This window comes from Lissotriton vulgaris, chromosome 12 (assembly GCF_964263255.1).
Source record: "Lissotriton vulgaris chromosome 12, aLisVul1.2, whole genome shotgun sequence".
NCBI lineage: Eukaryota > Metazoa > Chordata > Amphibia > Caudata > Salamandridae > Lissotriton > Lissotriton vulgaris.
In genome coordinates, this window is record NC_141700.1 from 725,571,707 (window position 1) to 725,591,991 (window position 20,285).

At 47.9% G+C, this 20,285-nt stretch overlaps 1 protein-coding gene across 1 annotated transcript in view; it reads right to left on the reverse strand.

Moving 5' to 3' along the window:
• Positions 1–2,231: 2,231 nt before the first annotated feature.
• Positions 2,232–20,285, reverse strand: part of LOC147678389 (beta-galactoside alpha-2,6-sialyltransferase 1-like) — a 65,331-nt gene continuing 47,277 nt past the window's right edge. The window contains exon 5 of the mRNA XM_086946574.1: positions 2,232–2,488. Coding sequence (XP_086802700.1) covers positions 2,232–2,488 — 257 coding nt within the window. The remainder of the gene's footprint in view (positions 2,489–20,285) is intronic.

The following is a 20,285-nucleotide window of genomic DNA, read 5'->3' on the forward strand; positions in this document are numbered from 1 at the left end:
GCTACGCTTCGCAAGTCGGCATCCCCACAGCGGATCGAGCGGGGATTCGTTTTCGATCAATTGGTCGAACAAATTTGTTTACGCTTTTCCGCCGATCCCTCTGATTGCACGCCTACTACGCAAGATGAGACTTCAGCCGTGTCACATCCTTTTGATTGCGCCCAAGTGGCCGCGTCGCCCTTGGTTCACGGATCTTCTACTGTTTTCCCAGTGTGATCTGATTCTTCTTCGTCCCCTGCCTCATCTTCTCACCATAAGCCAGGGCCAGATTTGCCATCCGGATCCGGCGTCTCTCCAGCTTCACGCTTGGAACCTGAGCACAATGAATTTGCACATCTGACTATTGCTCCTGAGTGCAGGGAAGTGCTTGCTCATGCACACGCTCCTTCCACAGTCAAGACCTATAAACTGAAATGGAAACGGTTTTGTGCCTGGTGCCACAAGGAGAAGGTCGATCCTCTGCTCGCCACACCTGAGCAAATCCTGCCTTTTTTCCTCCTTTTGGCAATGTCGGGACTTTCGCATTCTACTCTTAAAGTTTCCTGGCAGCGATTTCCCGCTTTCGCCATGACGGTTTCACGTCACTGTACTCCTCTCGGATCATTCGTCAGTTCTTTAAGGGCCTGTTCCGGATGTTTCCCCCTATCCGGCGTCCACCACCTGCTTGGCGTTTGAATCTGGTCTGGTCTGGTCTTATCACAGCTCCTCCGACCACCTTTCAAGCCTATTCATTCAGCAGAATTGAAATTCCTTACTTGGAAAGTTGCCCTCCTCCTCGCACTTACATCCTCCAGGCGAGTGAGCGAAATCCAAGCTTTCACCATTCAGCCTCCTTTTCTTCAATTCTCAAGGGACGCTGTTACACTTCGTACGAATCCTACATTTATTCCTAAGGTTCCTTCAGACTTCCACCTTAATGCACCTGTCATTCTCAAGACTTTTTTCCCAGACCCTCAGTCTCCCGCTTAGCGCTCTCTTCATTCTTTGGACTTGAAGCGCTGCCTTAAATTCTACATCCAACACACTGCTGCCTTTCATAAATCAGACCAGTTCTTTGTGGCCTATGGACGGATGCGCAAGGGACATCCGGTCACTAAACAATCCATTACTCGATGGATTTCTTCTGCCATCTCCTTCTGCCATCAATGGGCTGGCAATCCTCTGTCTGCTCCGGTGCGAGCACACTCGACAAGGGCAGTTGCATCCTCTACCGCCCTCTTTGCTGGAGTGCCTCTACATCAAATCTGCAGGGCGGCAACGTGGTCCAGCAGGCACACTTTCACAGGGCACTACTGTCTGGAGGCAGCTGACGCTGCAGACACTGCTGTGGGTCAAGCTGTGCTACGAAATCTCTTCAAATAAAGGTGAGCCTCTGTTGCTTCCCGCCTCCTGTCTTAAAAGGTTCTTTCATATATATTCAATGTTCATATGTGCATTTATTTGCTTGCATTTGTTCTTATTGCCTTTTATGACTCTCATGTGTTGGCGTACTGCTTTCCATTCTTATTCAAGCATGTGAATCTATGAAAGACACCCTAATACTGGAGAAGAACAAAAGTAACTTACCTGTAAACTGTGGTACTCCAGTATTGGTGTCTTTCATAGATTCACATGCGACCCACCCTTCCTCCCCTCAGAGGCTCTCTTCTCCTCATGCACTCTTGGTCACTTTGGTGCTACAAAAATCTGAGGGCTTGAGCTTCTGAGGAGAAGGTTCTAGAGGGTGCTGCAGCCTGATTGGCTGGAATGTGGACTATTATAATGACATGGATATATTACCAAAGTGAATTCTCCCTTTAGGCTTCTATGGGCCTATATTGTTCTATGGTACTTTTAAATTTCCTATTTATATCTATTTATATATATATTATATATTTATATGTATATGTATATTTATGATGTTTTCTATTTATATATATATATATTACTACTATTTTATGTACCGTGGGACTCCCACTTCGACGACGGGGAATTATTCAAGCATATGAATCTATGAAAGACACCATACTGGAGAACCACAGTTTACAGGTAAGTAACTTTTGTTTGTTTCCTCGCTCCCTTTCTGGAAGTCCTATAGGTGATGAAGTATGTATCTCACAGCTCATTATTCCTGACTCCACTTCTGAAATTCCTCAAGGGTCTAGAGCGGGTTTCTGACATCCCACTGTTTTGGGCTCCCTGGTTGAGAGTTCTCAAGGCCCTGTGTCAGGTTCATCAAAACTCAACAGATTCTAGACACTGGCCCGAGAGCAGTTTAGGGTGCGGAAGCCTGGAAGAGTCACCTTGCCATGTAGAATGATGTCCAGATCAGAGCCCTGGTTCAGGCGCTTCACCAGGTTCTTCTCAAACAGCACTGGGTGGTAGCCACCAAAGGTGCAGGCCGCTTCATGCAACTTCTCGAAGTAGTGACAGAGATCCGTCTGACGCCGCGAAGGTAGGTACTCATACACATGCACCACGTCACAAAGGGAGAGCATCAGGAAAATTCCTGAAAAAAGAGAGAACGCTGTTAGCGATGTGCATACAGTATGTTATAGTATGTTATGCTATGTGCATGCGTGCATTAAAAGTGACAACATTGCCTCTTGGTGCTATAGAGAACAGGTTGTATTAAATGCCTTTCTACTTTGGCACGACTAAAGGAGTAGGAAGTAAGGGAAAATGAGTCTCTTATTATTGCTTAATGGTAAATCATTCTCTCTTTTTGTCACTGTAATAGGTCAAATATTCAATGGTTTAAACACCCTTTGCATAAAGGTAAGGCTTTCTCATGGATGGCTCTGAGCACCATATAAAGAGTGTGTGAAGTGTGCTGATAGAGGGAAAAGAGCATTTGTAACAACATGTATGAAGTGTGTGATGGTGAGAACATCCTATAGTATATATATTGGCACTGGGAAAATAGAATTATAGCCTAGCGCTATTTCTCAGATCCCCATTTCCCTTAGAAGGAATAATTGATATGGTCCACTTTAATTCAAGTTGTGAGAAGAATACACATAGAGATGTGGAAGTCCATATAAAGTCTTTATTTTCAAAAGCTTCTTCGTTTTAGACATTATTCAAAGTTCTCAATTAAATGCATAAGTTCCACAGCCAGCCAACAAGTGTTTTCAGAGTTTCTCGCTTCTTAAGGGCATCAAAAATTGTTCATCGAGTAAATACTTCAAGTGTTCACTCCTTTCAGTGATCCCGACCAGATCAAGTAAAATGTAATATATTGTCTTTTCCGGGCAGTTGCCATAGCCTTTTTTCTCTTATGTTTGCACACAGAAAGTTAATAAAGCAATTGTGGAAGTGTAGTTTTGACATCAATAAAGAGATTTCATATGATAAGGACGTGGGTAGCTCCTTATTCAGCATAACCACAGAACTTCATAACAGACTTTGATATAACATAATGCTGAGTACCTCACAGCTTTATTTATTAATTAATATACATTGAATATAGTTACATCACCCCCATCCGTGTTCAGAGTTCCACTGCAGTCATTGTGCTATGACTATCTATTATGGCCCAAGTCTGTGTAGCTTTGTTGCAAGTGATCTCACCATCACCACAACTTATTTTTGTATTATGTTGTATCTGCATTTATATAACACTTCCTACCCTTGGGAGCGCTAGAGCGCTTGAGGATGGGTAGGACACCATGGAAGGAAAGTGTGATTCTTAAATGACTTGTAAGGGTAGTGTGCCATGGGGGACAGATGTGTAAACCTTGCTGCATTTATGCATGGTCTTGAAACTAAAAGAGTGGGGGACTGCTGCTGTCACTGTTCAGCCCCTTTTTAGGTCGAGCACTCGAGACCTCTTGTATATACTTTAGAATATACTTTAGTATATATACTTTAGTATATACTTTAGTATATACTTACATGTGTATGTACTTTGTGGGCTCCGGAGATCAGCCCTAGGACTTGTCTGCTTCCGCTTAGGGACTATTTTTTCTGTTCAACAACCTCTATTTAACTGTCTTGATAGAAAATGACCAGCAGAGGTCAGTAAAATACCAGAATTGCTTTCTGCTGAGCAACTTTCTTTTTTTAATTTTTCTGGCAACTGCCTCTATTTAACTTTCTTGATAGAAAACGACCAGCAGAGTCAGAGGTTAACAAAATACCAGAATCACTTTAGCATTCTCTAGCTTCCAGTCCATAGAAATTGTCTTCCACGAGCACCCGAAGACAATAATATTTATTTCAAATCTTGTATTTTCAGTGATATGACCACCGAAGGCCCTGCTTTTATATTAAAAAGAGAGCTTTGGACTATAGCATTACCTCTGAAAGGCAATCTTTCTCTCCATGTGTTCCCATACCCCACGTGTCACACAGTTTGGTGCTTACTTTCCCTCCATGTTAAAGAACAGTAGATGTTTCAGTGCCAAGGCTAATGTGCTGCATAGCTAAATACATATAAGGTCCCAAAGGTGAGATTAAACGCATTGCAAATGCTTGTTTGGACAACGTGGTCGCTGATTTGGGCTGTGTCTGTGCTGTTCGGGTCAGATGCCGCTAGCAGCGCAGTGGTAGCCTGAGTAGCCTTTCCAGAGGCAGAGTGGGCTCTATTACCTCCCTTTGACCAACGAGGCGTCATTCCTAGGGCCTCATTTATGAGGCCGTGCGTCACTTTTACGCCGCCGGTGCGTCACTTTTTGTGACGCACCAGTGGCGTAAAAAATGCGCCTTGTTGCGCCTTATTTACAAAGTGACGCATCTAGGTAGATGCGTCACTTTGTAAACCCCTGCGCCACATTATACCTGCGCCAGGTATAATGTATGCAAGGGGGGCTTATTGACGCAAGGAAGGGTCGTAGAAGTGACGCAGTGAAATCTATGAGATTTCACTGCGTCACTTTTAGGACGCCTTTGCGTCAAAATCTTGCGCCTGGCTCACAGCAGGCGTAAGACTGATGCCCATGTGAAAGGACGCATTGCTGGAGTTGCGTCACTTCTGTGACACACTCCAGCAATGCGTCAACTTTGAGCTTACAGATACGTCAGAAATACTGACGTATCTGTAACTCCTTGCGACATGATGCGTCATACTTTAAATATGACGCATCAGGAATGTCGCAAGGAGTGCGCACTGAGAAGTGACGCATCGCTGCTTTCACGCAGCGATGCGTCACTTTTCATAAATGAGGCCCCTAGTCTCTGGCTGGGCCAGCCCATTAAAGTATGCATATTGAGCAGGGGCCTCCACTGGACAGTAAAGGCATGCACAACCGTGGGAAAGTAAAATTCCCTATCGTATTAAGGAATTTTCTCCCTGGAGAATGCATAGGACGCGGTTCTCTGCTGGAAATTTTTAGCCTAATACTAATCAGTGTTTTTTGTACAAATACAATACAAAAACACATTGTTGCTATTTGTGCGGCCCAAAAGTGCTGTATTTCTGGAAGTAGCTTTCATTTCGGGGGTTGGACAGTTCGAAAATAAATCAGTTCCCTTACCTCTGTACATAATGAGAACACTATTAAGATTACCTCTGGCGCTATGTCTTCATAATGCTCGTTGACTTTATAGTTGACTGGCAATATCCAAGTCAATTACATACGAGCAACTTAAACAGACGGACAGAGATAAAAAAAAAATGCACAAAGGCAAAGAGACACCAAAACACCAACTCGTTGAAATGCTCATTCGAATATCCCAGAAGAAAATACAAAGGGAATGCCACCACACACCTTTTAGAATGCATATGACGGGAACAGGCAAGCATCATTGTAACACATTTAAATATAATGTTCAACAAGCAAAGATAACACACTCAAACCTCGAAGGAAATCCCAAAACCTTACTGTGACTATTCTCTTAAAACGCCTCGCTATGTCAAAAAGCAACTTTTTACAGAATCTCGCCAAATGCTGCATTGAAATGGTACACATGCTCAGAAACAGCTCCAGAAATGGATGCACTTAGCCAGACATGCACATGTTTGTAAGTTCTGCTGCAAAAAACATTTGTACCGCAGCGAAGCAATCTCGAACCTTTGAAGTTCTTGCATCTTTGGTACCATTGATTTAACCCCATCAATCCCGTGCCTATATTCTGTAATTCAAGTGACTGAATAAAAACGCAAAGGTCATTCTATGAATTCTATTTTCTCTATTTAAATAAAAGTGCACAAGCAGATTATTGTTCATGCCGTGCATTTGCGGTGTGCCCCAGCAAGATTTCAAAGATAGGTAAAAGCAGGCGGCGTTTGTAAAGCAAGCAGGCTGCACGACGCCGGTCTGCAGCGAAGAGTCCCAAACATCTGCATTGGACAAGCACACTTCCATCAGCTGTTCTTTAGCCTTGGTGCCAGAGCACCGAGAGCAGTACACTGCAAGCGCGTTAGAGCTCCCGGTGTGGGGCACAGTGACTCCTACTTACCTTTATGCTGCCTAACACACTGCCCATGTATTGCTATTTCTAGTTGGTGGTAGCTCTCAATGGTAACAACGGTCTGGAGGCCCATCACTTCAAGCAGACCCTTACTGACATCACCAACTGGATGACGGCCAATTTCCTCCAGCTCAATGCGGGGAAAACGGAGACACTGCTCTTGGGGAAAAACACCGCATCCTGGAGCGAAAATTGGTGGCCTGATACATTAGGCCAACCTCCTGAGCCCAAGGAATGTGTAAAAAACTTGGGAGTCTGGGTCGACTCAGCATTGAAATTCACTCACCACACCAAAAAAGTCGCAGCCACCTGCTTCGGCATCCTGCGCAATCTAAGACCTATTCTGAAGTTCTTCAACTGTCACACCCGCCAGGTAATTGTCCAAGCTACCATCCTCTCTAGGCTGGATTATGTCAGCTCCCTCCTATTAGGCGCTAACCTGGCGGAAACTACCAGACTTCAGAGAGTGCAGAATGCTGCCGCCAGAGCGTTAGTAGGTCTCCCCCGTCACTCCTCAGTGGCTGGAGCTCTGAAAAAACTACACTGGCTCCCGGTGAGAAAAAGGATTCAGTTCAAGGCACTCTGCCTTGCCTTCAAAATCCTTAAAACCGCCTCCCCCCCGATGCTGCGCCCCCTCCTGACGGAATATATTCCTGAGAGGTCACTTCGTTCAGAAGGACAACATCTGGTGGTCATTCCCGCACCAATCTAGCCAGAATGGGCGGGCGATCCTTTAGCCTGCTCGCTGCCAAGCTCTGGAACAGCCTCCCGGAAACTATCCGTGGCATGCAGGACCTTCTGGCTTTCAGGAAAGCCATCAAAACTCACCTCTTTCAGTATTCGCACCTCTTCCCTTCTGGTGCTTTCTTCTTTTTCTGTCTTTAGCTTTGCTCGCAGCGCCGGGACGCCCCTTTGCTGGGGCAGCCGAGCGCTATACAAATCCCAATAACATTAACATTAGTGCACCTGGGTGGACCCTAAAGAGCATTATGCATGGATACCTGTCATCCCGTGGAAGTTATGGGTTGCACCTCTGTCACTCAAGGGCCACCTTTTAAGAGTGCACTCCTTGTGTCCAGCCTAGAATGCGGTTCTATCTCTCACTTCGCTTCATGGAGCACTTAGACCAGGAAGAAAGGACCTCACTGGTAAATGACATGCAGCAATTAATCTTTCCTACATACACCATATTGTAATCCAACACTCTTCCAGCCAAGTCCTCACCACAGTGTAGAGTGCCTCCTTTACAATGCTCTTCAGTATAAAGCACTTTATAATATTCTGTATCTAAAGTTGAAACACTCACCCTCCGTCCCTCTCAGCACTGAATACTCATGACTTTGCCAACAGGCTGGCCACGAGCATGGAAGTTGTGATCTCCCTTCAGTCCCTGTCCCACCCCGCGACTCCTTAGCCAATCTAGATGTTGCTCCCACAAACAGCAAGAGAGAAGCATGAGGATTGGCTGTCAGGCACTGCCAGCTCTCATTTGGAACCGTGGGGGCTGTGGCATCAATCTCCCAGGCTCCTACTGTTCTGTAGTTTCCACTAATCAGTAGGAACTGCTCATTTGTGGATGACATAAACGTTGGGATGGTGACAGACTGATTCCATGCACCCACCCCCACACCCCCAGGATATGTTGTCCAATAGGCCAGCTAGCGCTCTATGCCACCATAAGCCCCCCTAAACCTAGACAGAGAGCGAACAGTTCTGGCAACCACTGAACATGACAACCAAGGTCCCTCACGTACTGCGGTGACAGATCTAGAACCATTCACTCATACACTCTTGCTCTCTTTGTCTCAGAGATATATAAAAAGGGTACACAGAGGGACATTTTCAATGTGTATTGAACCAATGTGACTCTTGCATAGAATAGATGTGCAGCAATGATCACTAGGCAGAAGCAGATGAAAGCTTTGAGAAGTATTAGGACATGAATAAAACACAAAGCTTCAAGATTGTGCTGAAACAACTTATATATGCAATGCCGTTTGGCAATTGGCAAATTGAAATCTTAATGATCTTTACGGCCGACTCGATCGTTAGGAGTTGTGTTATTGTTAGTATCGTATTCCGGTTAAAACACTCTATAGGTTAGTCGTTCCTATATACTGAACAATGAACTCATGTGGCCGCATGAAAACTTCGTGACAGTGAACCAATAAGCCAAGTGACGCTTGCTAAAAAGAAGTTTGCGTTTGTGTTTACATGATTCCAAAAATAGATGATAGCAATAACTATAACCAGGCATGAGATTCTTTGTGTGGTGAATACCTGAGATTCAGAGTCAGTATCTCACTTGATGGATCCCAAGGGGTGACAATCAGTCGCCCAAGAAATATTGTAATTCTGGGTCGTAGTTAAGGGGCTCTCAAGGACAGAATAGCGGAACACATGAGAGCCATCCAAAGAAGAGATCCCAAATACCCAGTAGCATTACATGTAGCAGAATGTCAACCCTTGGAGGATGACATCAAAGTGCGTGTCTTTGGGATAGATATGATTCCCCTCAACATCAGAGGGGGTAACCGAGAACTTACACTCAGACGTAGGGAAGCTACATGGATCATGCGTCTACAATGCGTGGAACATGGGCTTAACTACGACCCAGAATTACAATATTTCTTGGGCGACTGATTGTCACCCCTTGGGATCCATCAAGTGAGATACTGACTCTGAATCTCAGGTATTCACCACACAAAGAATCTCATGCCTGGTTATAGTTATTGCTATCATCTAGCTATATATTTTTGGAATCATGTAAACACTTACATATTGTATACTGTAACAAATACATGTTTATGATAATTTGTATAAAATTGTATATCTACTTGTCTAACTGTCTAAAGTATAAGGCCATCTAAACAATGTCACATGCATGACATGATAAAGTGTTGTTGACAGCATGATGAGCAAAGTCACGAGAGGGTTGGTTTGATGTAGCACTCTCACCCTCTAACTCGCAAAGTTCTTTTTAGCAAGCGTCACTTGGCTTATTGGTTCACTGTCACGAAGTTTTCATGCGGCCATATGAGTTCATTGTTCAGTATATAGGAACGACTAACCTATAGAGTGTTTTAACCGGAATACGATACTAACAATAACACAACTCCTAACGATCGAGTCGGCCGTAAAGATCATTAAGATTTCAATTTGCCAATTGCCAAACGGCATATACTGCTCTAATACTCGCTATTATTAAGTCCGTATATACTATGGGTCGCCAGTATACTCCTACTCGTTCCTAAACAGTGTTACACTCTAATTCCAAGCGCGTCTCTATGTCAGCTGTCCTCTCAAAGATGGCAGCCTGAAAAAACAGGAATACAGTCTGTTTTTTCCGATGGACAAACCCCGAATAAAGAGGCACCTCCCTTCCGGTCACGTGTCCGTCTTTCGAAACACGGCGACCGGGAATCAACAGAGGAGGGATTCCGTACTCCTGGTGAGTTTTTGAACCCATGTCCACATTGATTCTAACCGTTTCACACGGTTTGATCGTTTCACACGATCATGTTAATCCCCACTTAGTATCGACCTACACCAGCAGTGACTTTGTCTCTTCTGGTTTTTTATCTTGTGCTCATTCTAAACTTGTGCTTATCTACTTGTGTTTCCCGACACAGCACATCGCAAGAGTGAAACGCACCCGTTTCCACAGCGCCCCAGCAGGTGGATCCCCTCCCGGTACAGCTTCATACGCACCCGTATTAAGGTACTTACATGCTTCGTTATACCTAACCAGACTCGTAAACCTAGTCTTAACGTGATAAAGAGTCACACTTTAAACAAGATCTTGACCCTGACATCACATGAAATGTGTGTTTATCATCCTTTTATATAGCTTGAACTTGGAAATCATCATTTCCCCTATTGGACGATACATAGAAGCAGGAATACCTCCTTGCTCCTAACTAAACCTGACGAACCATTACAGCAACCTATTAGATTAAAGAATGTGACCACGTATTGGTAAGAACATTCTCTCCTTTTATCTCCTTTCGCAAACTTAGACGTTCCTTGACATTTCCCTTTTTTGATGCCTTCCTTATGCCCTTTTTCTCTTTCCCTCCACTTCCTTCTTATTGCCACATAGACTTAATCCTACAACAAGAACGAGACCGATCTCAACTCATTTAATCTGAGTTGAGCCACAAGGTATGAACTCTAACCTCTTCAGTGCGAAATTCTTCTTCCTTCACACTTTGCTATAGGCACCACCAGCACTATAGATTTTTCACCTAGTTCACACGCCCCTCAGGGGCTTGTTTTGCCACAATTCACAACTAGATGCACTACATGTTTGTCACATTCGCATGGCATGTTCTTCACGTGAAGACCTTTTTGTGTAGGATCACCGTGTGCTTGTCACACATGATAGACACTCAACCTTAACTACGACCTCGTGTCCCACCAGGCACACATCCACCTTAGGATACTCACGATTACCTTTGAGTGAATTGCGCCTAAACAGAACTGCGTTACCACAAAACCACAATCACAATGTGGGTTATATACCACACGTCATAAATGCATGTGTGATGCACCCTTGTCACCAATGCATTATGTTAAAGATGCAATATTCAAGAATGAATATCTATACATACGTCATTTTGTATTAACAGCCCTGAAGAGTTGTGTTGACTCACCGAAGCACGACGAAACACGTGTCGGCTAACTGTGGACTGTTCTTTATGTGTGGACACATTAAATCATCATCGTTCTAAAAAGAAAGAAAAACCTAAGAATCTGCTTCTGTTTCGTTTAATTGTTTATGTCACAATTTTCCATGTTTATCCTTACCTTTTTTTTTGTGTTAAATTTATACTTTATTACACCTCCGATGTAAGCACACAGCACTCATCGCCTACAACCCGGAGGCCGGCGGCAACAATAGATAGCACCTAGGTCAATGGGCAGTAATCGCATACACTGCCATAATGCCAGCATCCCGGAGGCCTGGCGGCGCACCCACAGGAAAGAAAGAAAAACAAAACCGTTCTGCGGAAATAGCTTATGACTGATATCAAAAATAAAATAGTGAATACTGGTGCCGACACCCATGACCATAGTTCGGTGTGCAAAAATAATGCAGTCAGTTCGTGTGTGCTAAACAAAGTCTCGGAATCATGGAAACAAAATATCCTGGAAGAGGGAGGAAAAAGGGTGCAATAAACTCACAGCTAAACAAACCCCCACCCTACAAACAAGCCAGCCTACCCGTACCCGTGTCCACCCACCCACCTGCACTAACTACTGATTCTATAGATGAACTTAGGACCCATGGCGAAGGGCCCGAGGGCCCAATGGTGTGACGCAGAATTCAAAAGGGACCACTAAGGCCACCCTCCCAGCACAGCCGTCCCGGGGACTCACGCACTCAACTTCTCAATTGAAACCTGGATGGAACCAGACAACCACCTCCGGTAAGGGGACAGTCAACCATGCATCATGCCAGCCTCCGCCACCTCCACCCCGCCCTCCTGCAGCTCATCCAACTCCTCCCCTTCAGGGTCTGACTCACCGCCCCTCTTAGCGCACTGGTATTCCCTATATAACCCCCAGAAGTTCCTAGGGCGACTCTTTGGGGGAAGCAGTTCATTATACACCTCAGATTGTGTACAGCAATACAGCAAATCCGTCTCCCAGCGCCTTTTAGTAGGAACCGGCCCCCTCATCCAGCACAACGCAACCAGGCGCTCGGCTGTCAGCAAGGCCATATCAGCCAGGCGCCGCACCGCCACTGGCAACGGTTTGGAAAAACCCAGCAGCGCCAGAGCCGGGCAAGGTAGAACCTCCGTACCCAGCATAGAACTAAGTTCCGAGAATACCTCCCGCCAAAACCTATGGATACTAGGGCAAGTCCAGGACATATGCAAGAAATCAGCTGTGGGAAAATGGCATCGCTCACACTCCGCCGACTCCCGCAATCCGTATCTATGTAATCTGTCCGGTGTGTAATAGACCCGCTGTAAATATTTAAAATGTATCAGGCGATGTCTACTATTAAGCGAAATCTTCCTAGTGTTCGTACAGCAGTATTGCCACATCTCATCCGAGATCGTCAACTGAAGATCACACTGCCAGGCCAATCTGGCCTTGGAGAGAGTGTACTGCCGGTGCCGGTCCCCCAGTTTCTTAAGATTAGTTACCATTTTACGGGACGAGGGGTTCTTAATAACGTACGTGAGCTCCGGCACTTCCTGCGGCTCTGCCAATTCCGGGCCCAGGAACTCCTGCAACGCCCTACGGACCCGGTGGTATTGGAAGCCGTGTAATAGCGTCGCTCCAGAGTGGGATTAGAGGACTTGCTGCGACGTCTTCACTATGCCGTTCAAAAAGAGGTCCCACATCTTTTCTATGCCCAAGTCCCGTAACGCCTTCAGGACACCCTTCTCCGTCAGCGGGGCCAACCACACCACCCACTCCACTCGCAGAAGGGGAGAGTACAACAGCTCACTTTCACGGGAGCGGACTAGCTCATGCCAAGCGTGGTTTGTGGCAGCAATTGAGTCCAAATTACCAACCCTGCGATCGACAGGACAGCATATTGTGGCCGGAAGCGGGGTGGGGTCCGCAAAGAGGCGCTCCAGCTTCACATGCGGGATGCCAGGGTCCCCATGGATCCAGGTATGGAGATGAGCCCCCTGTGCTATCCTGTAGTACCTTTCTAGATCAGGAGCTCCCAGACCCCCGCGCTCATAGGGAAGCATGAGAGTTTGCCATCGAACCCTCGGCTGTTTGCCCCCCCACGCAAGTCTAATAAGCGTCTGAGTAAGCTGACGAAAAAAGGCCTTTGAGAGTACGACAGGTATGTTAGCAAAGAGAAAGAGGAACCTGGGGAGAACCACCATCTTCATATTCGCTATCCTGCCCATTAGGGACAGCGGGAGCCTGCACCACACCTCTACGTCATCCACTAGCTTAGAGTACGCAACCCCATAGTTCTTGCGTATCAGGATCTCGGGATCGGTGTGAATACGGATCCCCAAATAACGTATAGAGTCCGTGGTCCATTTCAACGGGTATTCCGAGTCAAATGGGAGAGTCACCGGAGTCAAAGGCAACGCCACAGACTTGTTCCAATTGACCTGAAGGCCCGAAAGGGCTCTGAACCTCACCACCTCCCGCAAGACTGCCGACAGATTCACCTCCGGCTCTCGGACATACAACAGAGTGTCGTCAGCATATGTCAATATGCCAATCTGATAAGAAGGGAAGTTGATCCCCTCGAACCCGTGGTATTCCCTAATAGCGCAGGCCAGGGGCTCCGCCACCAGGGCATACAGAAGTGGAGAGAGGGGGCAGCCCTGCCGAGTGCCCCTGCTGATCTCAATCGGGGCAGTGACCGAGTTCCCTATCTTTAGCCGCGCAGTCGGCTTGTAGTACAGGGCCCCTAGCATCTGAAGGAAGGGTTCGCCAAGCCCATACTTACGAAGAACCCTGAGCATAAACGGCCACTCCACTGAGTCAAAGGCCTTTTCCATATCCAGGAAAATAGCCACAGCCTTATTCTCTTGCCGGACATGCTGAATGGTGCCTAGCACCGTACGAATATTATAAGTCAAGTTCCGGGCGGGGACAAACCCTGCCTGTTCCGGGGCAACCAATTCCGGGACCAGTAGAGCCAACCGTGCCGCCAAAACCTTTGCATACAATTTGGCGTCTACGTTAATCAGCGAGAGCGGCCTATATGAGCCACACTCGTTGGGGGGTTTACCCGGCTTCGGGATGGTGATGAGAAGCGCCTCCCTCATGGACTTCGACATGCTACCTTGTTGACAAATGTCGTCAAAAAGGAGCATCAAGTAGGGGACCAATTTATCTTGAAAAGCCTTGTAGAAGGCCACCGTAAGGCCGTCCGGCCCCGGAGCGCTGCCTGACCTCATCCCCTCCAGCGCCTCCGTGATCTCCTCTTTCTGGAATGGCGCCATCAGAAATTCTCGTTGCCAATCAGTTAAAAAGGGCATCTGGATGTAACTCAGATTGTCGTCTATTTCCTCCTCTAGGTGGCCTGATCTCGACGTATACAGAGCGGTATAATAAGTATGGAATTCCGCCAGGATATCCTGCTCCCCAGTCACCACATCACCACTAGCTGTTAATAACTCCTCGATCACCAGGGGCGGCCTGCTATTACGCATCAGTTTAGCAAGCAGGGAGCCAGGGCGGTCCCGTTCCCCATACGTGCGCGCCGTGGCGTACTTTCCCATATGTCGTATCTCCCTATCCGCCTCATTGTGGAATTCCGATAGCAGGGGCTTAAGCCTTTCAGTTATGTTCGCATCTCCTGCACCCCCCGCTTGACGTTCCAGATCGGACAACTGAGTTTCCAGATATTTCAACCGCTGCCTGATAGCCTTAAGCACCCCTGAGTGTTTGGCCATCGTCATCATGTCATCCCCCGTATGTACACTTTGAATGCATCCCAGAGCACCTGGACACTATCCACCGACCCCACATTAGTTGAAAAGTACGTATCTATATCCTCAGCCAATTCCCCTCTGAAGGCCTCATCTAGAAGTGAATACGGGGGGAACCTCCAGGTGAACGGGGGTATCCTTCTAGCCGGGGCCTCTAGTAGCAAAAGCAGCGGCGAGTGGTCAGACAACGTGCGAGGCAGAGCAGCACACCCCTTCACGGAATTAAGGAGGGAGCGGGAGACCAACCAATAATCAATCCTTGTGTGGACATTATGATAGGCTGAGTAGTGAGTGAATCCACCCTTCCCCGGGTGCCTATGACGCCACACATCCAGCAGATCGAGTTTCACGAGCTCCGCATGCATAAGTAATGCTGAGGCCGCTGGGGTCCTGGGAGCGCCAGCCGACCTATCCAACTCCGGGTTCAACACAAAATTGAAGTCTCCCCCCCATAGCAACCTGGAGCCCTCATACTGTCTACAGAGGTCCGCCAGCGAGGTGTAGAAAGCGGGTGTGTCGTAATTGGGGCCATACACATTCACAACCAACAAATCGTGGCCTTTCCCCACACAGCGGGCAACAGCATACCGACCCTCCGGGTCCACAACAACCTTCTGCAGTGACACCTGAGATTTGGGATTAGCCCACGTAATCACACCTCTTGCATGTGTAGTGAACCCTGCAGCAACACAAGCACTCCCAAGACCCCTGGTCTGTAACATAGGACTGGTCAGAGGCAGGTGGGTTTTTTGGAGCAAGGCGAGATCAACCCGGTGCCGCTGCAAATAAGCTATTACCTTCCTAAGTTTACGGAAATCATTCAGCCCCCTCACATTCCATGATAGCAGTCTGAGAGAGTTGGGGCCACTCTCCGGCCCTAGAGACTCAACGTCCACCATTGTAGGACAGGGAACAAATCAGGGCAGCACAGGTGGCACAGTAGACACAATCCAGTATCAGGCCTTACCAAACCCTCCCCCCAACAGACCCCGAACGACCTACATAACATGGTCAACAAGAGAAGAATAGAGCAACCACCCACCCACCCACAGCCGACCAACCCCAACCCGGTCAGACAGGTCCCACCACCACCCACCATCCTCCCTCCCCAATGAAAAACACTACAAACCCAAGGGCCCTCAGGAGAGCCAAAAGCCGAAAGCGCAGGGGCAGAGGTTCCCAGCTAGACAGCAGTACAATTAGGGCAAGGACCTCAGACCTCGGTGGCTTCACCACCCCGCCCCCCAGTACCATTCGGCACCCTCACCAGCCAAAAAACACACAGTCAAAGAACAGGTCTCCCACGTGCAGGAGAGCCTTCCGCAAAGCTACCTGCTAACAGTAAACTATGTTGATGCTACAACCCTATTGCAGTCCACTAATAGCAAGAGCACACCCCACATTGTCGATTAAGTAGGTTCACAGCACCTGCAGCAGAGATAAACGCTCAGAAGGGGGCAAGCCGACCCGGAGAAGAGTCCACAAATTAGATTACCCCTGACCGTCCATGGAAGCGGCCTCCTCCGCGTCCTCACGTTGGCCCCTCGGGCTGTTGCGTTGTTCCTTGGCCCACTCCTTCAGAGATTTTTTCAGGTCCGCCGGGTCAGTGAAAAAGTGCGAGTGTCCTTGTTTGTGGATTCGGAGTCTCGCTGGGTACAACATGGCGTAGTCCAGCCCCAGGTCTCTCATCTGTTTCTTATATGGGGCGAAGCGCTTCCTCTCCTCCTGCACTCTCGCCGTGAAGTCCGGATAGAGGGAGATGTTCATACCCTCAAATTGCAAGTTTCCTTTCTCCCTCGCCAGCCGGAGTGCCAAGTCTTGGTCCCTATAGTTCAAAAGTTTCGCAATAATCGGCCGCGGCGGGAGTCCTGGCTGCGGTTTCGGCCCCAGAGTGCGATGAGCCCTCTCGACGATGAACATAGGGGAGAAGACCTCCTCCCCCAGCAGTGTCTGGAGCAGTTTCTCCACGAACAACTCCATTTTGCCAGTGTTGGTAGATTCCGCCACCCCAGTAATGCGGACGTTGGAGCGCCGTGAGCGTGCCTCCAAGTCCTCCGTCTTGTCTTGAATGACTTGGAGTAGGCGTCCGAACTGCTTGCGGTCTTTATCCCATTCTGTTTGGGCTTCCTCTGCTTCCGTTAGCCGCCGTTCCGCCATATCCAGCCGCTCAGCATGTTTATCCACCCTCTCAGACATGCGGTCCATCCTGAAGGACAGAGCGTCAATTTTTGTGCCAATCGCCGCCATGCTGTCCTGTAAGCCCTTTTCCATGGCACCCAGCATTTCACGAATGTCCGCACACAATGAACTGTCGGTAGCCGTAGGCCGTGGCGAGGCATCCGGGGCCGGCCCTTCAGCACCTTTTGCTTTCCGCTGATCAAACGACAGTTTGGGTTGATTCTTATCGCCTTTCCCCATAGCGTTCCTAGTAGACATTCAGCAAGGCGCTCAACCGCCAGCAAAATATCGCCAGCGAGTGTTAGTGGGGCGAAGAGGGGACACTGGTGGAGCAAGCTCCGAAGGGCAAGACGTTGCGCAGCAAGAAATGCAACCAAGATGGCGGCCAAACGCCCCGCAGCACGAGTAGGCCTAGGAGCCAGAGAGGCACGCCACTGAGCACTCTCTCGGAACCAGGCCACACCAATGTCAAGCAGTTGGGCCCCCACACTCCAGCACACTTCCGATCCGCAGCTCCGCAGCGGTCCCTGGGCCGCGCAAGGTGCAGTCAACGGCCGATGAAACTCTCCCCAAGGAGACAGCGGTCCGCCGGTGGCTTCCCGCAGCGTCCAATTGTACCTCAAAGCATCAGCACTCTTTCTCCATCTAGTGCACAAACGAGGGCCAGTCCACCACTGCCGCACCCGGGAACACGGCTTGATAACACACAGCAGGAACAGTTGTGCAGACACCAAATAGGTAGACCGACACCACTCTAGCACCACTGGCCGCACGTAGCGTGACGCAGCTCGGGCGTCTCCTCAGGATAGACCGCGGACTACGGCCTGGTCCGCCACTGCGCCCTCCTCCAAACAGCGAAGCGAAACCACATCCGATTTCGACCGGGGAAAGGCCCCCCACCAGGCCGGGGCGTAGATGGAGAGTCCACCACAGGTTTCAGGGCTGGCTAGGCGCCGAAAGGATAGTTTTGTCGAATATTAAAGGGGCTCAGGCGAGGAGCTCAGCGCTCACACGTCTTTCATGGACGCTGGCAAGCTCCGCCCCCATGTTTATCCTTACCTTAATGTAGTTGCGAAAGCTCAGCTGTTTACATGTTGTTAAGTCTTTGACTTTATTTGGACGGTTAAGGGCTTTTTTCCGTCTGCTCTTCACGCACTACGTACTTACCGACTTACACCATACTCTGTAACGTAGAAATTGAGGCAGAGCGCCCTTAGTATCTGTAATCCTTAAAAAAACCCTGTGCAGCTAGCTCCCCTGAAGGGAAGCATATGGAGCTTCGAAACGCGTCGGGCAGATACATTACGGAGCGGCATCTACAAGCGGATCCCCGTCCTCACCTACACATAAATCAAGCTGCTGCTCGTTCGTGTGCTACTCAAAGGTGGACAACCTTGGAGCGACAATATATATATATATATATATATATATATATATATATATATATATAGATATATATATATGGATATATAAATAAATATATGACGACATCTCAAATGACATCACTGATGACATCATCCAGTGACTGTGTTTCTGTAAAGTATATATATGTTTTATAGATATATATATATATATATATATATATATATATATATATATATATATGTTATGTTATGTTATGTTATGTTATGTTATGTTATGTTATGTTATGTTATGTTAATTTATTTCTTCTATAGCGCTCGGCTACTCCGAGGAGCATCCCGGCGCTTTGGCGAAGAATATCAGCAAGTGAAGCAGCAACATAACAACTAAAGTGCAGACAGAAAAAGGAAAAATAATTATTTGGTAAAAAGCCACGTTTTAGGGTCTTTCCTAAAAGCAAGAAGACTGGGAGCCTGTCTTAAGGAAAGTGGAAGTTCGTTCTAAGCCTTCGGGGCTAGGTAACGGAACGACCGACCTCCCATTCTTGCACGCCTAATGGCCGGGACTGTCATCTTAGACAAGCAGGATGACCTCAAGGTCCTGCTAGGTACATATCGGGAGAGACGTTTCCCTATGTACTTGGGGCCTGTGCCATGTAAGGCTTTGAAAGCAAATGTCAGGCTTTTGAAAAGAATTCTCTTTGCAATCGGTAACCAGTGTAAGGGGTTCAGTAGGACAGTGGCACCTGCTCTTCTCGGGAGTCCATAGATGGCACGGGCTGCCGAGTTCTGGACTACTTGCAGACGGGTTAAAAGATATTTTGATAGACCCAAGAAAAGAACGTTTGCGTAATCCAGTCGAGATCCGATCAAGGCCTGGACAATTATCTTCCTATGCTGAAAAGACACTAAAGGAAGAAATTTCCTCAGCATCCGTAGAATGCCGAAGCATTTACCAGAAAGGCACGAAACATGCGGCCCAAAGGACAGTTCACTGTCCACAATCACTCCCAAGTTCTTGGCCTTGAAAGACACATTGTCAGGGGGAAACAAATCTTGTGGCCACCAAGATTTCCAGTCAGGTTCAAGGGCGCATCCAAAAAAGAGCAGTTCTGACTTATCGGAATTGCACTTTAAGCCATTGCACCTGAACCACTCAAAGACCGCACCAAGGCAATCCCTGATCTGTGTGCCGTCGAATGACCCGCCCCTATCACATGTGAATAGGAGCTGGGTGTCATCGGCGTAGGATACGATCTGGGCGCCAAAGGACTCCGCGACTACCGCTAGAGGGGCCATAAAGATGTTAAACAGCATGGGGCTGAAAATGGAACCGAGGGACCCCCACCTCTAGCGGAGCCATATCAGCGGAGAAAGGGGGCGCCCAGATCGTGTGCCGGCGGTCGGCCAGAAATGATTTAAGCCAATTCACACCGTTCCTCGGAGGCCGCACTCCCAGAGTCTTGCAAGGAGGTGATCGTGAGGAACGGTGTCGAAAGCCGCCGACAAATCAAGCATTACCAACATGGCCCTTCCCCCAGAGTCGAGTGCTTCCCTGATGGCATCAGTGACCTCGAGTAAAGCCGACTCCGTGCTAAAATTAGCACGGAAACCAGATTGCGTTGCGTGCAACAGGTCGTTTCCTTTGATGAAACTGGAAATCGTTCGATGCACGAATCTCTCGGTCACTTTCGCCAGAGCAGGGAGATTGGAGATAGGCCTGTAGTTGGCATGGATGAGGGGGTCTAAGGTAGGTTTCTTGATCAGTGGTAGGATCATGGCATGCTTCCATGCCTGCGGAACCAAACCTGTAGACAGGGAGGAGTTCAAAAGGGGGTTCAGCAAGGCGTTTAAGGCAGGTGCCACTTTCCCCAGATGTTTAGCCGGGCACGGATCAAGTGGAGAGCCAGATTTCAGACCTGAC